This window comes from Pundamilia nyererei, unplaced genomic scaffold (genome assembly GCF_000239375.1).
Source record: "Pundamilia nyererei isolate P.nyererei 1_Seehausen unplaced genomic scaffold, PunNye1.0 scaffold00016, whole genome shotgun sequence".
Classification (NCBI taxonomy): Eukaryota; Metazoa; Chordata; class Actinopteri; order Cichliformes; family Cichlidae; genus Pundamilia; species Pundamilia nyererei.
In genome coordinates this window covers 4,443,502-4,464,784 of record NW_005187417.1, presented here as the reverse complement: position 1 = coordinate 4,464,784, position 21,283 = coordinate 4,443,502, and the positions used below count along the sequence as shown (strand labels likewise).

The window sequence follows — 21,283 nt, the reverse complement described above, 5'->3', positions numbered from 1 at the left end:
ATCAACACAAACATGCTTTCAGATTTATTTAGTCATATACACTTAACTCAAAATAAAATCATATCAAATCATACTGCACAAAAGAATGTGTGCTACAAACAACAACAAAGCAAACACAGGCATTAATCCTGAACGAAACTTCAAAAAGTCATTCATGTGTCTGAGGTTTTTTTTTACAGAAACAAATTCATTTAAATTACAATGAAAACTGGTAAACTGGACAACAATCAATCAAACAGTCTTTAGAGAACACAGCAGCACAGTGTTGTCCACTGGTTGTGTTTCCATATGTATCAAAATTCCCTAAATGTCACTATTGTTACCACAACAGAAACCTATACGACTTACTAAAGTAAAATCGAACAACCTTTCCCTTTCCTAACAAAGAAATCTTCTGTGTGGCAACAACAACATGTGGCTGTAGGCAAAAATCACTTCTTGGTCAAACAGTCCAAACACTTATGTTAAAAGTAGGAAAGCAGAACAACAGATTAAAACAGAACGTGTCATTTTCACAATATATAAATTCAAACATGTTTAAATATTTACACGCTGAAAGAAAGAATATGATCAATTATAACTCATTTTTTCAGCTTCCTGATACTTGGACACTTTCTGAAGCTTTAAATGAACAAACTTGCAAATAAATAAATAAATAAACAACTTAAAACAAAAACTAAAGAAAACTCAATTAAATAAATACAACTTCAAGTTAAAGGTTATGCTAAGACTAAAAACTCATACTACATATTATTATATATATGTTATATAATATATTGAATCAGTGGTCATTTATTGGCAAACACACCAAGATGACTGCGGGGCATTGCCACTGCTGGCTGAAGCTACCCGCAGCTGCCAGAGCACCTGAGGCAAAGCAAATATTCAACTCCAGCTCTGATAAACAGAGAATATGCTAAATTTCACAGGTTTGTAATAAAGGGTAAATTCTCAAAGAAGGCCTGTGGGCTAGGAGATGATACCCTAGATTGTGTCACTTTTTTTCTTTGATTATAAAGTTGGAAAAAAATAAAAAGAAGTTATAAATTAAACCTATGTGAAAATAAGCTGGCTGCTGTCAGATGTAATGACGGTGAGGCAATGAAGTTGATTACACATGTATATGTGCTCAGTGATGCATGCTGGGAGTATGTGCATTTCTTTTCTTTTTTTTAGACACTTTCTCATGTATTGATGAATTTCGGCAAAATCTCCAGTGGAAGTGCCAAAATGATGGTGGAGTTCTTCTCTTCAGCGATGGTGTTCAGGGTCTGAAGGTAGCGCAGCTGCAGGGCTGACGGAGACTCTGCAATCACCAGGGACGCCTCCTTCAACGCCCGCGATGCGCTCATCTCCCCCTCTGCTGCGATCACCTTAAGAGGAGAAACAGGAGGGAAGAAAATGAAAAGAGCGCCTTGATCTCACAGCCCAGTGGAAGAAGCCTCTACACCCACAGTTACGACTATTCTTATTACAAAATCTTGCAGAATTCCTTTTTTCTGGGTTGCGATAGATTTCTTGTTTTATTTGTAAATCTCCTTTAAACCAATTTTTAAAATCTCCAATAACCTATTGTTTAAAAGGATTAGACCAGTATGTAACCTTACAAACTACATAAATCTCCCAATGTTACTTTTTCTCCTTTTTATGAAATTGAAGTGTAGAAAAATAACAACAATCGATAAATGCAAAAGATGGACACAGGAAACTGGAAGGCAAAAAGCTGAGTGCTATTTGAATACTTTCAAAATAGGTCAGTGTTTCCCACACATTAGGAAATGAATGGCCAGACAATCCACTTCTCTTATTTTGAAATTCAGTTGCTGCTAATTTGCAGCATTTCGTCTCTCAGATGGTCCTCGAAGACATTTCCCTTAAAAGACTTGTGTTTAGACAGTGATATGGAGATGTAGAACCGCCTTACCTTGGCTCGGGCCTCACGGGTGGCCTCAGCCTCAGATGCCATGGCTCTCAGTAGCTGAGGGGGCAGTTTCACATCTTTGATCTCCACCCGCTCCACTTTGATTCCCCAGTCATCTGTGGCATTGTCCAGAGTGACCTGAGGAGACAGCCATGCAATATACCGTTTGTAGTACCACATCTGTAAAAATAGAACGTATGTTTAAAAAACCCTCAACAACAATAGATTTTATCGCAAAGTTTTTAAATGAATGAGAAGGATGTCCCTCATCTTTCAAAGTTTTACATTTTTCAGAACTGTCCAGCAGATGGAGCTGACAGTGGTGACACGTTTCTCTCACAAAGCAGAGAAACAGACACACATTTTACATCTACACACTGTCACACACTGCATGTCTATTTTTACATTTTATGAGCAAAAGAATTCATGAAAAAGTGTCTATTGGTCATTGTTGATCATACTATGATTATACAACTCTTCTGAGAGTGGAAGCTGTTACTGCTACAAAGATTTACCAGTGGGAATTTTTGCCCATTCATCCAGAAGAGCATTTGTAAGGTCAGACACCAGTGTTAGACAAAGGGGCCTGGCTCACAAACTCCATTCTAGTTCATCCCAGTGGTATTCAGTGGACTTTCAGTCAGCTTCTTCAACACAAAATTCATCCAACCATGCCTTTGTGGACTTTGCTTTGTATACTAGGGCACAGTATGTAACAAAAAAGGTCTTTCCCCAGGCAAAGTTGGAAGCATAGAATTGTCCAAAATGTCTTGTTAAGCTGAAGCAGTGAGATTTCCCTTAAGTGGACGTAAGAGGCGCAGGCCAAACCCAGCTAAACAATCCAACGGCATTGCTGAATTCAGCGAGTAAGAGGTGTGGTCACAGACATTTGTCCACTTCCTGAAGTACCTCCTGATCACTGTCTCTGTGACTCTGAATTAGAAATAAATATTTAATCATTTACAGCAGCTCAGCATAAACTGGAAGTAAAAGTTTAATGGAAAAAATAAATAATTAAATTCTAAAGCAAACTAAAAGCTGGACTCGTCATAGAAACATGGGATTAGCTAAGCTTCACTCAGTTTACAGCAGTTTGTTAGTTTAACAGTAACACACAGTTCGGGTGACAGCTGCATTATGCACCTGGTAAACAAGGCTCAGAGCAAGATGGCATCTCAAAATGCCTTAACAATGAGCCAATAGAGACAGAAGGACTTCACAGAGATGAGGGAATACCTTTTGGATATACCACATATAACAAATGTGTAAGGTCATACCCTTGGACACACCCTTAGAGTGACAGCTCAAAGGCTTATTGGACAATGTAAACGATGTAAAAAAAAAAAAAAAAAAAAAGAAGTAAATTTTGGAAGTATATAATTATTTCTTGCATGTTTTGGGGTCACAGTTACAGCTAAGAGAAAAGCTGAAGGAGTTTACCTGCATAAAATGTGCAATGTGTTCACAGTCCGACAGAATCTCTGCCAGGTTCTTGTTACTCAGAACATTCCTCAGGGTGGTTTGGGCCAAAAGCTGCGTAGCAGCATCTGCATTACTGACATTAGCCACGGCCAGAGTAGGATTCTGGACCCGATAGTAGACCAGGCCATCAACACACACTGCCACAGAGTCTCTGGTCAAAACCTGAGAGAAGAACAGTGTTTACACAATACTGTGTAATAAGCTAAAAAACTACAAATAAAATAACTACGCACAGTTATTATTACATGAGCTGAATTCCAGTGAAAGTGATCTGCTTAATGTAACTGGAAGGGTGCATGTCGTACCTCTTGTGGTGGGATGTTAAAGGTGACGGTGCGCATGTCCACATTAATAAAACTGTCAGTGCACGGCAAGACGAAGAACAAGCCTGTGAAATCACAAGAATGCAAATAGTTTCAACAAAGACTAACGCTACAGTAAACACAATAATGAGGAAGCTTCCTCACAAATGTTTGAAAAGACCAGGATGAATGAGATCCTGGCAGGAGGCCAAGTCAAGCTCTCGCTTTATGAGACTGCAGCTGTACTGACAGCAAGGCAAAGCCGTGGATATTTGCAGCTTTCATTAGCCTGTTTCAAGTCACTATGATTGAATTAGTGCATCAAACAATACTAGTGAAATAGACATGTGCTAGGTGTGCAATCATTTAGCAAACATTAACACCACACCGGATAGAGAGTGGTTGGATGCCATTCCTGTCAAGATATTGTAAATTTAAATGGTGAGATCACAGACATCTGTTCAGGAGGGGCAATGATGATAACAACAGTCTCCCCGTGCCACTTCCACCATGAAATCTGAAGCACTCTCAGTCAGACAAGTAAAAAGGTCCCAGTTGGTCTAATACAGTCTGAAAAACATCTTGTGATGCACATAAGCATGTTTATCGATAAAAATCTCAGTTTCAGGCAGAATGAAAGATTTTACAGTAAACTTTCTTTGTGAGCCCGTAGATAGAGAAGCCAAGAGTTGCAGGTTGCAGGTGCTATTATTAACCCCATGTTGTCATAAACTCAAGCCCGGGGCTCTCTGAGGAGCCACGTTTCAGCATTTTGAGAGGACACTGCTTGGTTTTTAGATCTAGTACAACAAGAAATCAAAGATAAAGAGACAGTGAGTTGTGAGGTGTATGCAAATTGTACCTCGTGGGAGTCTGTATTTTTTACTTCTATGCTTCTAACAAATCTGCTGCCATTCAAAACACAAGTTACATAACTGATCGCATGGATAAGGCATTCAGAAAAATATGCTGTAGCGCTTGAACAGCTCTGTGGGTGCAGGTTCCCTCGGGCCCCTGTGTGGGGCCTGAGTGAACCTGCACCCATGCCCACTTTGTCTGTGGTCTTGTTGCTATAAAGCCTACCAAAAAAATCACATTTTAATTTTTAGCTATGACATGCCTTGTGTCATTCTGCCCAACAGCAGGAAGAAAACGCTCTTGTAAACACAACACAACAGGACCCACTGCCCCCATGCTTCTCTTTGATTCTTCCTATGGTTTTTTTTTCATGGTTTTAACAACACAAATATTGGACTGTCAATCAGTGTCTCAAAAACTACACTATGGACTGTCACAAAATAGTAAGTAACACACATTACGTGCCCCCCCCCCCCCCAAATGAGAAATCCTCAGGATTTACTGGAGGAATTGGCACTACATTTGGTTACCAGATGATGCATGGTAATGTTTCTGTGATCCCCCAAAATGAAGTTGGCTTTTGCGACTTTGAGTCGAGTTGTTTAAAAAAACATTAAGTGGATTTCCATGAAATTTGGTACACGCATTAATATGCCCCGAGAATCAACAGCAATTGCTTCTGTGATTTCATGACTCTTTTTGTCATCTGGTGCCATCATCAGGGTGCAAAATTTGCCCAATACTTTGCTATATGAACAAAACGGATCATACATCTAATCAGTACTTTCTTCACGCCGGCATTTTAACAACCACACTGTAATGACACTTGGATATACATTATGTAACTTTTTGCGCTCCCTTGCAGACTGATAGAATTAGAGGTTTTTGTAGTAAAGTAACTGCAACCAAACAACTGGTGTGCTCTACAAAACAAAGGGTGGAAAAAAATGTAACTCAACAATACACATCATATATGAAAAATTTATGTTTAGGTCAATCAGTCCAGTGACTGTGGTCAGCTGTGTGACGATTGGAAGGTTCCTACACTGTTTGTCTGAATTTAATGCAAGAAAAAAACCCTCCAATTTAAAGCTCAGCTGATAAAGGTTTAATTGAAAACTATCTAGTGGAATGCGGGGGCAAAAAATCTAAACTAAATATGCCACTTTCCTAGCCCTGTATACTTTATCACAGTGCATTTCCTCCTTGAGTTTCTGGGTTGCCATAGCAACCGATGTCATTAAGTCTGCCAATAAAAGCAGTAATCAATATTAAATTTATTGACTGCATCTAAAATAACGGACAATCTAAATCGCTGGTAACAGGACACTGACTAGTGCTTGTTCTCCTCCCGCCCATTTGAAGCAGCTCTGTATTACGGTAGCTAAAAGTGAGCCACTGAAACACTTAAACAAATGTCCAACAACTGACATTTGCAAAGAAATGTCAGGACATTTGAATGATGATCCATGCAACCACAGCTGAGCATGAAAAATATATTATCTATGAGTTAAAGACTACTAACATTTCAATAAAGGAACTGTATATTTAGATGACTATTTTTAAAAAAAACACAATGGTGTAATAAAAAGAGAAAAAGAAATAAAACATGACTTCTTACCTGGTCCTTTGGCTCCTCCTGACAAAAGGCGCCCCAGGCGAAAAATAATAGCTCGCTGGTACTCCTTCACAATCTGTATACAGAGAAAAACAACCCCAAGGTCATATATAATATGTAAGTAAGTATGAGTAATTTCTTTTTCTTGCAGCTAGATATGGAGGTATTCTTATGCATGCTACTTTTAAAAAGAAATGAGTTTTCCTGTAAAGTAAAGATGCATTTTATCTGGGTGAATGGTAAACAACCATGCGTCACCAGCTTTTAAAAGGTGTTTCTAAAATAAAACAAATAGCACTGTAATTTAAGTAGCTGACCACAATACACATCCATATGGAGATGGGCAGAGTAATCAGCAGGAAAATGAGGGAGAGCCCAACCAGAATCCTGCCACAAAAGCCAATGTCAGTGTTTGGGTTCTCCAAAGCTGGGGAAAGAAGACAGACAGCATGATTTCAACTGGTTTGTACCAACTATGAGAATATATTAATGCATAGTGAATCTTGTATATTTGGACATATCTGCATGTATATTCTTCTAGATGCTAAGAAATTATATTTTAGATTTTATTTTTATTTATTTTATTTTTCAAAGGTAAAATGGAAGGGAAAAATCCTAATCTATTTGGCCCTATGTGAAAAAGTAATTGCCCCCTTTCAGCCTTTCAAATAGTTGAATCAAGAAATCCCTTAAATAGAACCTGTCTGACAAAGCAGGTAAGCTAAAAGATCTAAAAAAAACAAAAAAACAATGCAACATGCCACAATCTAAAGAAACAAAGTGATTGACAATCTATCACTCTGGAAAGTGCTCCATTTCTAAAGCTTTGGTACTCCAGCAAACCATTTTGAAAGACGTTATCAATGAATGGAGAGAACTTGTAATGTTAATAAATCTTCCCAGGAAGAGGCTGCCTACCAAATTTACTGGAAGAGCACATCAACGATTCATCTACGAGGTCACAACAGAATATAAAACAACATCTAACGAACAGTATTCATGAATCAACAATAAGGAGGATATCAGCAAGAGTGCCAAGGAAAAAACACAATGCTGAACAAAAAGGCTTTTTTTGTGTGAAACACATGTGGCCAGTCATCCAAACACCTGACTGCAGTTCTTGATTGTAAGAGTGGCACAATCAGTTACTAGGTTTAGGTGGCAATTCCTTTTTCACATAGGACAGGTAGGGTTTGGATGGCTTTTCCCCCTTAATACATAAATGGAAAGTGCATTTTGCGTTTGCTGTGGTTTTCTTTATCTAATCTGAAAATTTGTTGATAACCTGAAACATGTAACGCAAACAAATTAAGAAATCAGCTCTCTACTTCTGTCAATCCATTCAACAGACAAAATTAGAAGTCAGAATGCCATGAACGGCTTATACTTAACTTACAATAGTTTTTTTTTTACAGTAATTAACATGTATGTTACGTGGTTTAATACTGTTTCTTGAACGCTACTGTCTTGTAAAACATTACTGGACGGTTAAGGTGTGAGTGGAACTTATTAACGGCTTATTAACGGTCAGAGCTAGCTAGCTCGTTTTTTAAGTAATGATCGCTAAAAAAAATATGTACTTCTACCAACATTTAATTAGAAATTTCACGCTAATCTAAAAGTAAAACTTTCAGCTACGTGCCGACTTAAAGAAAAAGCCAAATAACTCGGCTGGGCCAAAGTTCACTGACTTTATGAAGCCATCTCTGTCCAGCTATCAGTAAAAGGCGTAGAAAATTAAGCAGCCGTTACCTAACTGCCGTTCGCGACTTCGGGCTCGTTTCATTTCAGCATCTTCGTTGTCGTCAGCCATAGTCCCGGCCAAATAATAAATAAATAACAGTGACAGCAGGAAATGATAGCGATATATTGATTCACTATGGGCGACAGCCAGTTAGTGCGAGGTGACGTTTACCCAAGTTTTTACTTGCAGTAATCTGACGCAAGGGGGCGTGGCTGAGACCAGCTCCATCCCACGTCCTGGAAGACCCCATAACTGTAGAAAACATAGGAAAAACCACCCGGAGAAGAGAACGAGGAAGTTTCATATTCAGTTCACTATTGTTCATGCTATACAAACGTCTGGAGTCACTTCTCATTTCTTAATGTTTTGCTAAGAAATGTTTAAATATATTCGGCAAAACAAACAGAGTAAGGTGAACACAGTTTGTTCTAATTACCTCGAAAGTCAATATTTGGTGTGACCACAGTCATTCTTCACAGTCTGAACTTTCTCAGGAAAGCTTTCCAGTATTTTCTCTAAGTGGTCTTCAGGAATAGTTCTCCTAGTTTCTTGGACATTCAGAGCTCTCCTTTGGATGTTGACTTCCTTTTTTAAATTTTTCTGTCAAGATGATGCCAGTAATGTTGAGTTCCGCGCTCTGGGGAGGCCAATCCATCATCGACTTCCATTGTGAGTTTCTTCTATCCAGGTATGTTTTCACTGCACTGACAATGTGTTTGGGACTGTCGCACTGAAAAAAATGAAGGCATTGCATAGTGGATCAAAATCTAAGAGTACTTTTCTGCATTCAATACTATCAATTTTATCAAGGTCCCCAAACACCATAGGCTTTAAATGAATTACATCACAGGACCTCTTTGCGTTTTACAGATTGATGTAGACGCTCACTATTGCACCTCTTTCCTGACCTCTTATGTACATGTCAACAATGATCTGAACCAAAAATGTCAAGTTTGGATTCATCACTCAATAAGACCTGCTAATATTTGGTCGAGTTCTTGTGCACTTTGGCATACCGATACAATCTTTTCCCTAATGTCCTTCTGTAAGACCTTTAGATTGTGTTTATCTGCTGTAGAAAGTATTTTATGCCCGACACTTTTTCTTTTGTTTTCTACTGGTTTAATTTCAAAAGAAACATTTTAGAGAGTCTGAAAAAGCATTGCTTAAAAATTAATAGGAATAAATAAGAAAAAAATTACAACAAATTATAGGTCCTTGGAAGCAAAATATAAAGATGTGAGGAGTGGCTCAAGACTTGTAAAACTAATTTGATTGATCTGTCCTGACTTTGTCATTCTTATCCCTACTGAAGTCTCATTAAAAGAAACAAAACATGTCAAGTCAAACTGAATGTGTTCAGTTTGATGGGGAGATATTTATACTAGATGTATAAGCATCGCCTCTGGTTTGAAACAAAAAAATTTCTCATATTCTAGACTTTCACACAGATCAAAGTATCCTGTGACCACCAAAAGCTAATACTTAACTTTTGAGTCCAAAGCATATTTGACCCAATATTTATACTGTATTTCCAATATTATACTGTTTGCTTACATTTTGAAGCCTAATATATAGCATTAATGATGTCACAAATATGTGCTTGACTTAAAAATGTGCATGTAGGTGTTGGCATCTGAAGCTGAGATGAGATGAGTTGAATATTTAAAAAAAATGGCAGAACCTTTAAGTGAGACATTGAGCTCAGTGCTTGGAGCTCACATTTTTTATTTAACATGGTCTGATACACCAATAGACCTTGTCAGACAATTCAACTGCAAATGAGCTTAAAAACATTATGTAGTCTGCACCGCCTCATGAGGTTAAAGAAAGATCAGCAAGGTTGACTTTCTTATGGCTTCCTCACATACAAAAAATGTAGTGGAACTAACAGTCTACTCCATAGGTGTCAAACTCTGGCCCGTGGGCCAAATTTGGCCCGCAGCCTAATTACATTTGGCCCGCGAAGCCATACCAAATTACTGTTAGAGCTGGCCTACTGGTATTATACAGCTAATATATATATTGTTTAGTATTAAGCTTTGCTTGTTCCATATTCAGTTTTCCAGCAAAACTTGTTTGAGTCCATAAGAAAAGATTCATTCTTAAATCTGGAGGAAGATTTTTTTTTTCAATAAATATTAACGTTAGCTCGCGACTTTGTTCCAGTTTTAAATTTTGGCCCACTGTGTATTTCAGTTTGACACCCCTGGTCTACTCAGTGTGGCAGCTGGAGCCTATTTAAATTAACCTGCTATTTACAGGCTACTGTCGAGGGTAATGCTAACAACTGAAAGTAGCTTCCATTAATAACCCAGGCAATGAAATATTTTCAGTGAATTTATGCGACAGCAGTCAGAGATTTCATTCCACGTTGACATGATAGCGTCACACAGTTGCGGCAGATTTGTTGGCTGTGCATGTGAATCTCCTGTTCCATAAAATCCCAAAGATGCTCTATTGGGTTAAGATCTGCTATTTGACTGCAGTAGCTGAAGGAAACGGTTTCCAGGGCCTAATCCGTGGATCGACTTCCTTCGAGGCATGGACGTCTATCAGCAGAGAATGTACCTTCACCTATCAGCAGAGAATGTCCCTTAGTCTGTAACACAGTCAAATATATTCTCAAGTAATATTCAAGCATGCCATTCAGCGTGTTAGTACGAGCTCGGGAGTAGCTTGGGAGAACAAGAAAACAGAGACTGCTTCAGATTGTCTTCCCAAAGTGACTCAATTTTATTCACAAGTACAACAGTTTATATAAAGGGTAAAATTCATGAGACAGCAGATTATCAGTTTAAACCAGTACAGACCAAGATAAGGGAGCGTCTTCCTGCCCTTGGGTGAAGAAGCATCCTTTGTATAGTTTATCAGTTCAGCTACAATTGTGATTATCTCAGCGACATATTTTCAAGGCACGAAATAAAGAGTTCTTTCATTAGTGAATTCTGAAACAAACCATTTGGCCTTCAACAGGCGTCTCCTAAGAGATTTAGAAACTAATGTAGCTGAGGGAGTGATCTCTGTGGTATTTCAACCTTGTACCAGCCTGTGATTCTCACACATCAATTCTTGGGTCAAAGAGAAAAATAACTAAAACAAAGGGGCCTTATTGAATGACAGAGTTTTCCTGTATAATGTCACTATAAAACAATATCCAGTAAATGCTCCCATGGTACTAAAATACCTAACAGTAGCTTTGTGTTATCCTTCTGGGAACAACCATCAGAAAATGTGTACACTGTGGTTTGAAAGGAACTGACGTGGTCAACACCAATACTTAGGCAGGCTGTGGTGTCTAAATAATGCTCAATTGATAAAAAGTGGCCCAAAGTCTGCCATACCATTTAAACCACCAGCAGCCTGAATTGTTGATACAAGACAGGATGGATCCATACTTGTATGCTGTTTACACCAAGTTCTGATCCAACACCCAACTGTTGCAGTAGAAATCGACAGTCATCAAACCAGGCAGTGTTTTTTCAATCTTCTATTGTTTGGATCATTCTCTGTAAGCCCAAGCAGCAGTTATCAAGCAGCTAAACAGGTGTACCTGATAAAGGCACACCTGTTTAGCTATTTAGCTATTTAGAGTCCTCCACCTGATGTGGTTCAAGTGTTCCAGTGTTTTGGCATTGTTCTTTCATCAATGGAGAACATTTCTGCCAAGGGCACATCTGTAAATACCTGATTACAGCTTCTCCAGTAAGCCTCCTCTCTACTTGTTACTGTTGCCTCCAGAGGCATTTTAGAAAGTAAGACATGCTTCAAAATGACATGAGATTGATTTACAGGTTAAAAAAAAAAGCAACCATAAAAACCAGTTGAATACTAAACATGAGAGTTGGTCAGTCTCTGTAGGCTGGAAGACTACCTATGTACCAAAAGGCTATTGCAGGGGCCCAGGTTTGAGTCCTTTCCTGTAAGCTCTATTTTTATGTTATAATAATATTAAAAGGCAAAAATAAATCCTAAAAAAACCAAAACACAAACAAATAAAAAAAAAGACTAGACTGCACAAGCCACCAAATAATTGGAAAAGGTTTTATCCACAGAACACTTCTGATATAATCTGTGGCTGAAAGAATCATTATCTTTATGCAGTTAATCCTGAATTTGGCACTGAAGTTTGCTTACTTTATTTTATTATCTTTATATTCATTTTAACACTGCTACACCTACGAGTTCAATAATGAAATGTTGAAGGATGTGAATGCATCAAAACTGGGATTTTTTTTCTTTTCTTTTGCTCTAAATCAGAATTAATAATTATCAAAGAAAACGGTATTTTGAGGAAAAATTAATAGGCCACGGTATTTTAAATCCCTTTACAGATCCCTACAGAACATGCACAAATGAAGATAAAGCCATCAGGATTAAATTTTACAGTCAGTAATGAAATACAAAATTGGAGCAGATTTAGAGCGTATAGACCATATGTAGACACCAGTTGACGAAGTGCTAGTGTATTTTTTTTCTTTTGGATCAATCCTTATTTGTAAGCTCCTTCAGTATTAACACCAATCATTTTAGTGACGGAGCTGGTTGTTGAGTTCAGGTGGTGGCATGCACAGAAAACCCAGGCAAAGTGCAATTATCCTGGGGAAAACTAAGGGATGGTGGCTGTGCATGTTGCAGTGGTCTAGAGCTCCACCTCACCTAATCCTCTTTTAATTAGGGTGAGAGAAAATGTGTAACCCCTCCTGGATTAGTCACAGCACATTGACAAAGCACCAAGCTGGGACCAGTGTACAAGACTGGTGGCCAATGTGGCCAGTTAGGTACAGCTAAGACCCTCTCATGTGTGAAAAAATACCCCTCCATCTCCCCGAGGCTACCTGGGCTTCGGGCTTCCTGCAGCTGAAACCAAAGTGTCTTTGGTCTCTGGTGAACTGGGAGGATAAGTTACAGCATATGATTCGCTCATTTCCAATCCTTCCCCCATTTTCACTCTCACTTGATAGGCTATTCTATCTGCAGCCAGACTTGCTCCCTATTATCCACCCTTTTTGCTAATCCTACAGGGTACTTTGTCCTCCTCGTTATCTTTCCTCATCCCTAACTATCTCTCTTCATGCTCTATCTGCCCATTTCTCAGTCTCTCCTTTTCTTAGCCAATAATGGAGGTTCAGCCTCATGCCAATGGGGATTAAGGTGAACAAAAGAATCAATTAGGATCCAAGTAGTCCACACAAGTACTTGAAGTGTCTAGATAGGGCTAACATTAGCTAGTTTGATGTATCACAGTACAAAGAAATGTGATCAATTATAAATTACAGAGAGCCACATCAGCATCCTGCAGACTTTATCCAAAATGAAAAGTAGCAGGTGTAAATAAATGTTTTTTAAAACTTGTCTGGAAATGTTACATTTGATCCTAGTAGCACTGTTTTCTTCAAATAAAAATAAACAAAAGTATAAGGCAAAAGTATAAGACTAGAGACGTTTGGTAAGCGATTTAATAATTGACCACTAGGGGTCATTGAGGTGGTTCCTCATCCACTGTGTCACTATTAGCAGGCAGCCACACAGAGCAGTGAGTGAACTGTTATGACAAAAAATTTGCTGGATGTAGAAGTGAATGGGCAGATATATGACTACAAAAACAGCTGGCAAGTTGTTACAATACAAACTGAGGCGTCAAACATAGGCTGGTGCAGCACAAACAGAAAAAAACTGAAAGCAGAGCATAGTTTGTCTGACGCACTGCACAGGAGAATTGCTATAGACCTCACTGTACAGAGGATCCTCTTATTGATATATTGATATTTATGTAGTTTATGCCAATATATCTCAGGAATAACACTGATAAGCAAATGAAAACGGCTTTGGATTAATAACATGACTAGACAGCAGTCATTATATTTTTCCATAAAGAATAATTTCACTGTCTGATCCAGTCAGAATAAAGTTACAACAGTTACAACATCAACTCAGAATTGCCAGAAACGTCATGACTGAACATAAATACGTAAATAACGACTTTAATCAGTTGGAATGTTACGACCCCCTCTGCTAGGCGACAGGAGGGGATAAACATACACAAGCCCTCTCACAAAATCAGAGTAAATAAGGGGTTTTATTACAAACAAACTGAAAACCGACGGGGCTGTTCAACAGACCACCGGGGAAATAATTAATACACAAAGAAAAGAACAGGCAAGAGTAAAAGCTAAGGGTTAACTAAAGTGGGCAGCAAACACAAGAGTCTAATAAAACTAAGGTTAGCTGTATATCAGGTTACAAACACAGTTCAACTATTAGGCAGACAAGGAGGGCACTGCATGTTCACATCAGCACAACAATCCCCCACAGTGTGACGAATCTTCAGCCTTTTTATACTCCCAGGTGCAGACAATCAGCCAGTCAATTGGTCTCGGAGTGTCATGGGATCTCCAGGCAGCCAATCGTCCGCGAGGTCTGGCACACTGTGATCTGCATAAAAGAAGGCTGGCACAGGACTCCCAGCAGCCAGTCATCCACGAGTCCTAGCACACTTAGATTTGCATAAACACAAAAGGGTAGTCTCACTCTCTCCAAGGCCCAGGGCCGTAACATGGAATGAAATGAGGACCAGGCATTGAGCTGATAATTCACTCATAGAAAAATCCAGAAAATAAAATGGAACGCGCATTTTAAAAACTGATCAACAACCTCTGCGATACTGTGCACACTGAAATTTAAATATCTTATCCTGTGATGGACTAACCTGCCCCAAGCCCTGTGTCAGCAGGGTAGACTCGAGTTATATGTAGGAGAAGCCAAAACAAAGAAAAATCAAAATCATGTGGTTCAAAAATAATTACTTACTATTCTTCATTTTTCTGACCTACTTTTAATTCTGTACTCCTCTAATATCACTATAATCCATACATCCACATATATTTTAGTTTTCCAACAAAAACAATCAGCACCTAATAACAATCAAATTGCCAAACAATATTAGATGGAGGTAATTAAATGCTTCAGCAACTGCTAAGCCACATTTTTCCTTATACTGTCTAAACTCATGACTGCTTCCTAAAGGTCACCTTGTTTCTTTTATCCAAAAGAAAGCAAAGACTGATGAAATGATGTGAAGCAACCTTGCAACATTCCCATTATAAGATTAAACCATGATGGAGTCATATATTCTTGTCATGACTTGGCAGGCCGCTTCATGTGTGATGAACATTTTTGACAATGAGTTAATACATCCATTAAGAAAACTCTAACAAAGTATGATGTTTAATTAAGAAGCTTTTTTAATGCACTCTACATAAGCATCACACAGTCAGTGTTGGTGGGCCAAATGGGAACATAAAAGCAGAGATGGCTCAAGCCGAAGCAACGAGTAGCACACTGGACAAACTTCAGTGGACTTCAGCTCTTCCTGCCTTAGACCCGATAACACTGGGTGGCAGTGTGTACCTCTAAACAGGAAAGATTTCACCTCCTGCCTCCAGCAGAGGAGCTCAGTCTGTGAGAGGCACTGAGGTTTGACCACTCTGAAGCTTAACTGAGGCAAAAATATTCCACAAAAGACCTTACCACAGGGTCCGAGTCTCTATGAATTAGTTTTCCTCACCTTCAAAATACTGTTAAAAAATAGAGATTTTTGTGACATATTATAATCGATATGCCGTACTCAGGGCTGGGCAACACATAATCGATATACAAATATACTCCACTGTACTGTTTAATCAATCTTTTAATCTAAATAATATTAGAAATCTCAAAACTTCTGCATTTCAGACTTATTTACATACAATGTTTGTCTCATTTTATTTTTTCTTTTGTTTACTGGGAGCAGATTGGCATTAGCGGCAAACAAAAATGTTAACATTTTGTACAGACAGCACAGAAACTAATTTCCAATGCAGCTTAATCTCTCAAAGACTTGTAGTGAGCTCTTCCATATAAGCAGTGCATTATTCTCTGAGCCGGAGGGGATTTATCAAGTCTGCATGGAAGAGCAAGTAGGGTCAATTATAAAATCACACTATATGTTTTTTCCTCTTCTTTTTTGGGGGGACGGGGGGAAGGGGTCTGTATATAGTTTCAAAGAATCAAATGCAATATGATAAAAAAGAAAAATCTATTTACTTTTGTATATGTAATACCAGATTATCCTGGAAAAGTCTGCAAATAAGCCTCGAACACACGAGTTTACTCCAAAAGTTGACAGCGAAGATGGAGGTCACAGAGGTCACGGTGAAGATAAGCTGAGAACTTGTAAATCCTGTCAATCTGTTTTCAAATTACTGCAGTAACAGCATGCGAGGTGTTGTTTCCGTGTATTATGGTAATGTTATAGTTGAGGCAGGCCTTGGTCTGCAGCTCCTGTTTGTTCGCAGGTACTGCGCTTGCTGCGTTTGGCATTCTGCTCCACTTCTCCCACTGAAATGAGTTCTCTCTCTCTCCCTCTAAACTTACAGAGGATGTGGCGCCCACACAGCTGTTCTCCCCTGAGCTGGCGTACATAAAACATAAAAGGCGAGCCTATATGAAAAATGCACAGAGCGCTGGAATATAATGTGCTTGATACCCTGCTGCTGTCGGGCAGGAGAGAGATAAAGAGAGAGGCCTGCCCTGGATAGATTCCTTTTCTGCAAAATTCGTTTGACTGCAGGCTTGGATGGATGCCTGTGCAAACATTTACTCACCACGCTCAATCCATGGATCACATTACAAAGATTGATTGTTCACTTGCCTCTCACCCTCCACTGTTTCATTGGACAATGTGAAATCAAATGGGATTTTTTTATTATTTTTTTGAAAGAGGAGTATCTGAGGGGTAGAGTTGTTATGCACAGAATAAGTGCTTCTCGGGGAGATGTGAAACGGGTGCGTGTGTTTTCGAGCAAATTCCTCCCATTGTTCTTGTGTATTCCAGATGAATTGAAATGCTGAGTGCCAGACAGTGAAAACAAATCAAAATGATTGTTCGAGTTGAAAGAGTGGCACGTGGCACCTTGTTTCTCTTCCTCATGTCATCTTGTAAATTAGCTGAGCTGCCGTGTGAACTTGTATGGCAATTAATTTGTGACACGCAGGTGATTCGCTACCTACCGCTGCATGATTGCAAAGTTCACTAAAAGTGAAATTATAGACAGGGAACACTGGAATTGCACGCACACTCTTTGGAGAATTTGTAGTCCAATTAAAGCTCAGCGCACAAACACTGCATCGGTGTGGTCGTGCCAAACCATAATCATCATTTCAAGCTATTGCCAAATATTGACTCAGTTGTTTTTAGGGGCCTCTGGGTACTGTATCAAGAAGCCTAACTAAGAAAACAATTGTCCAGGAGGCAGGGAGCAAGGAGTGGAAACTCATAACGACATAATCTGAAAATGACTCTGGTCCCTCGGTGCGCTACAGAGAACCAGATCGAAACAGACATTACTCAGTTCAAGGTGACCCGCAGCTTTTACCCCAGTGTTTTCCAACCAACTACACCAGCCAAAGCGAATCAGACACATATAAGATGTGATTCAGTGCGGCACGCACACGTGCTCCCCCGGTGTTTTAATCAATAGAAAAGTGAAAGCAGGTAAAAATGAGCACAGACACGGCGGGAGATTCTTAGTGTTGCTGTGTCAAAACTGCTCGAGTGAAAGTAAACAGCCGAGAACAGGTGGTTTGACCCCAGAGATGAAAGGTCAGGACACAGGACACTGGTCTCTCTCCTCAGCTAACCTGCTTTCAAAATAACCAAACTGATCCCGGAGACCCAGTACTACAGCAGATTAGCCCCCCTCTGCTGCGTCTTGTCCTCTCCTGCCAACACGTCCGCACTCTCGTTTCCATTTCCCCTCGGTGTCTTCCTCCTATCATCATTTTCCTACACTCCCTCCCTCCCTCCTCTCTCTCGCCCCCTCACATCGTTAGCATTTAGATAGTTGAGAGCAGAGGAGCTTGGGTAATAGGCTTTTCCCTTCCCTCCATCCCGCTTTCTCCTCTTGCTCAAATCAGCTGAAGTAAGAGGGATTAAATCAAAAGAACAACAATGATGATGAGAGCAACTGCGAGGGAGAGAAAGGGAGAATCAGGGGATGGTGGGGGCGGTGGTGCATAACGCTTGATCGGGTGTGAGCTCATTAACCCGGGCCTTGACAGAACTGATGTTAGAGGTGATTGGAGATTATCACATTTAGGAGATACTTCATCCCCTTATCTCTCTCTGCTCCGCCCCGCTCGACTCCCCCCACCCCTCCTGCTCCTCCTCGCCCTTCTTTTTCCTTCCACCGCGGCTCTCTTTCTCTCAATTTCATCCAGGTCAGTTGTCCGTGGCTCGATTCTCCTGGGTGCAGGGAAGGCAGGTGGAGCTCGCAGATACCATCGACACTGGTTCCTGTGTCTGCTTGATCTCCTAATTCTGCTTCATTTAAACTTCATCAACTGTTCCACTGGACCGGAAGCAGAGAAGAATGAAAACAGGTTGTGTGGAAACAGCTTTCTCTCCCTAGCTCTTCTTTTGTTGTTCGATCTGATATGATATCCCCAAAGCTGCTGCAGCAGCCCCTATCACCACCCCCACCCCTACACACAAAAACACACACTTCACCTCTACTCCTGAAAGGCACGCTTTGCACTGCAAAAGATGTCCGGGCTTGTTACATGCATACTTACCGTCAGTGAGTCTTAAAAGTTAAAAAGATACTTGATTTTCATTATTTCAGATTCGTATTATGTCTCATGAAGGCTCTTTCTAGCCTTAGATGTATTCTTTTTCTTTGGAATTAAAGACTAGATACTTAAAAATCTGACTGACATTTTTCAAAGACAAGATGCCGTTAGTTCTATTATCTCATTCGCATTAAGTTATCTGGTGAATTGAATTTGACCACAGGTGCAGATGATTTTTCCCTCTGGGTTAGGACTGTCAGCGGGGGTTAGCTCTAAACCCAAACCCACACAACCATAGTTGGAAACTGATTGATGGATTGATAATTAATGGTGTATGCAACTTTATCTGAGACGGCATCATATGAGGTGCTCAAAGTTAAAACAATGCACCTGTTTAGATGTTTAATTCTGAATTGATTAAATGACCCTTTAATTGGGGGGAAAAAGAAGCAAATTTTCTTATAGTGTAAATTAAATATTTTTGGACTTTTAAATTTTAGTCAGGGATTTAATCATAAATCTTTGCACTTTATTAGACTAGGAATTAATCAAACAAATTGCTGGTTTAGTTTTTTTTTTTTTAATTCTTGAAACAAAAACATGTTTTAAAAGATAACTTGGACAAACTGAATCTCATTCTCATTAATTTGTCCGCCACTAATAGAAGAAAATCCGACTTCATGTGTTTCTTGACCTGTGTAACATCTTTTTTGATTAAGTCATTCAATACAGTCTCATTTTTGTGGTGTCAAATAGTGCAATGTTTTTTTTCAGTCAACCCACTGGCATCACACAGAACTTGGATCCATTGGCATTACTGGACAGACAGTCTTTATTAATGGTATACTGGGTCTTCGTGCAGTCTTCAAGTTCATCTGTTGGGAACTGGGGAACTCTTTTCTTATTTTTTATACTTCCACTTATACTTTTTTTATACTTATACATTTTTATACCAAATTCTGTGTTTTGCTTTCCCCCTGCAAACAGATGGGTGGGGCTTCTGTGTTCGTTAGAGATGTCCACTCTCTTTGAGATCACAGGGAGCCCAGATTAAAGAAACCTGTTAAAACAGAGTATTTCAAGTAGTTGAAGCCTGACTTTTTGACTCAACCACAAAACGGTGGTCTAAGTTCAAATACAGGAGAATCAGAGTTTAAGGGTTAGAAAACACTGTGTTTTTTTTGTTTTTTTGCAGTGTGTTTCTGCTACAAGCTCATAAACTCAGACACACACACACACAAATTGGGAAAAGTCACTAATCCTGCTGGCCCTGAACGCTGTGCATTCCCCTCCCTCCTCCTTTCACACTGGGAAATTTAGCATGCCCTCTCGGCTGAGGCAGAAAATGAGATTACTGTATTTAAATGACTATGGTAATGGTGAGCATGCTGCCAGGCCCCTGTAGGATAAGGGATTTCTACCACGCTCATTGTTAGCAGTTTTGCAAAGTGCCATCGTCCTGCTCCAGCTCACAATGGTAATGTCATTTAAAAGACATTTCTCTTTCTTTCTTGCACCCCCCACCCACACACACACCTTTGCTTCTTTTCATGCCCCGCTGTTCCACCATCAGCCCCATGTAGCAGTCCCCAGGAGGGCCGGTCTCTGAGCATGTGTGTGCGTGTCAGCGTTCCCGATCCACCAGTCCAGACATAAGGTGAATATTCTTCTTTCAAAGACGCAGTAGAGTGATTGGACACGGTCAGTCTGTTTTGGAAGACATAATCCAATCCATGTTTGTAATGAAGTGTGCTCTCTAAGGACCAACACCATGCGTCTGCTGTGGACGCAGACACCAGGTGGCCAGTAGGTCAAGTGTTTCATGTACCTGCGTGACTTTTAAAAGTGAGGATTTCTTCTGCTTCCTGAGGATGAAGGAGTTTGGTTTACACCTTTGAAAAAACACTAATGGATGTAAACCACAAAACTTTGTAACTAGATAAACGGATAGTAAACAATAAATTTGATGTATTTTACTTTTTACTTGGGATAATCAAAAACTCATAAAACTCACTGATCAAGAAAAATAATGATTATAGTCATATATTTAACTTTTATACCAGCTGTAATCACTGAAAGAATTAGCTTTTGTTAATGCTCTCGCTTTAGTTTGATAAAAAAAAAAAATTGGATTTTTGATCAAAGAAAATTGAAACAATTTAAGAGTCTGTGATGAGCACTACTTTACATAAATTTTACACCAACGATGTCAAACATACAACCATACATTTTCACATTTTTCATCAGTTATAATATATTTTTCACTTTGGTGAAATGAGAAGGATTTACAGCTAATAAAAATGTGATCAAATATCACAAAGATTGTGCATCCATCCATTCTCTTCCACTAGGACCATTTCCACGCTGCTATCTAAATTTTGAATAAATATTCTAGATTCATTTTATCTAGAACATTCTAGATAAAATTCATTTCTGTTACTACACAAGTAAAATGACATATGGCCTACCGAAAACAAGTGCATGACAGGATTAGGAAAGGATGAACACATAGGCGTCTTGTAGATCTTTGGTGAGCTTGTGTCATATTCAGCGGTCACACACCACAATTGTGTGGTTTCATGTTAAACGACTGCCATTGTGAACACTGAGGTCATGTCTTTTCTGAGAACTTCAGGGGTTTTCTTTGGCTATTTCACAGGCTGGGCTCGGGGAGAACATTTGCACTACAGTCTTGGCCATGGCCCTATTCCATATCAGTGATCACTGAGCACAGGCCGCTGATCCAA

The 21,283-nt window shown here is 39.4% G+C and overlaps 1 protein-coding gene across 2 annotated transcripts; it reads right to left on the bottom strand.

The window, feature by feature from the left end:
- Positions 1 to 16: 16 nt before the first annotated feature.
- On the bottom strand, positions 17 to 8,181 carry LOC102204468 (erythrocyte band 7 integral membrane protein-like). Of its 2 annotated transcripts, none has more exons than XM_005725607.2 (7): positions 7,934 to 8,181; positions 6,499 to 6,608; positions 6,185 to 6,257; positions 3,709 to 3,791; positions 3,362 to 3,565; positions 1,925 to 2,059; positions 17 to 1,373 (listed from the first exon to the last, which is right to left on the bottom strand). In XM_005725607.2, exons 1-7 carry the CDS (start codon positions 7,992 to 7,994, stop codon positions 1,185 to 1,187), a joined length of 855 nt encoding a protein of 284 aa, XP_005725664.1. In that variant the 5' UTR covers positions 7,995 to 8,181; the 3' UTR covers positions 17 to 1,184. The 2 variants fall into 2 exon arrangements, with proteins under 2 accessions (XP_005725664.1, XP_005725665.1); XM_005725608.1 differs by lacking the exon at positions 7,934 to 8,181 and adding an exon at positions 7,873 to 7,901.
- Between the last annotated feature and the right edge of the window lie 13,102 nt (positions 8,182 to 21,283).

What these genes read in the sequence shown, in the direction of transcription:
- LOC102204468 (XM_005725607.2), bottom strand. Translation starts at nt 7,994, where the DNA reads ATGGCTGACGACAACGAAGATGCTGAAATGAAACGAGCCCGAAGTCGC. An exon ending in AGGAGGAGCCAAAGGACCAG is followed by an intron (nt 3,792 to 6,184) that starts GTAAGAAGTCAT and finishes GTGATTTCACAG; the next exon opens with GCTTGTTCTTCGTCTTGCCG. An exon ending in CCCGTGAGGCCCGAGCCAAG is followed by an intron (nt 1,374 to 1,924) that starts GTAAGGCGGTTC and finishes TCTCCTCTTAAG; the next exon opens with GTGATCGCAGCAGAGGGGGA.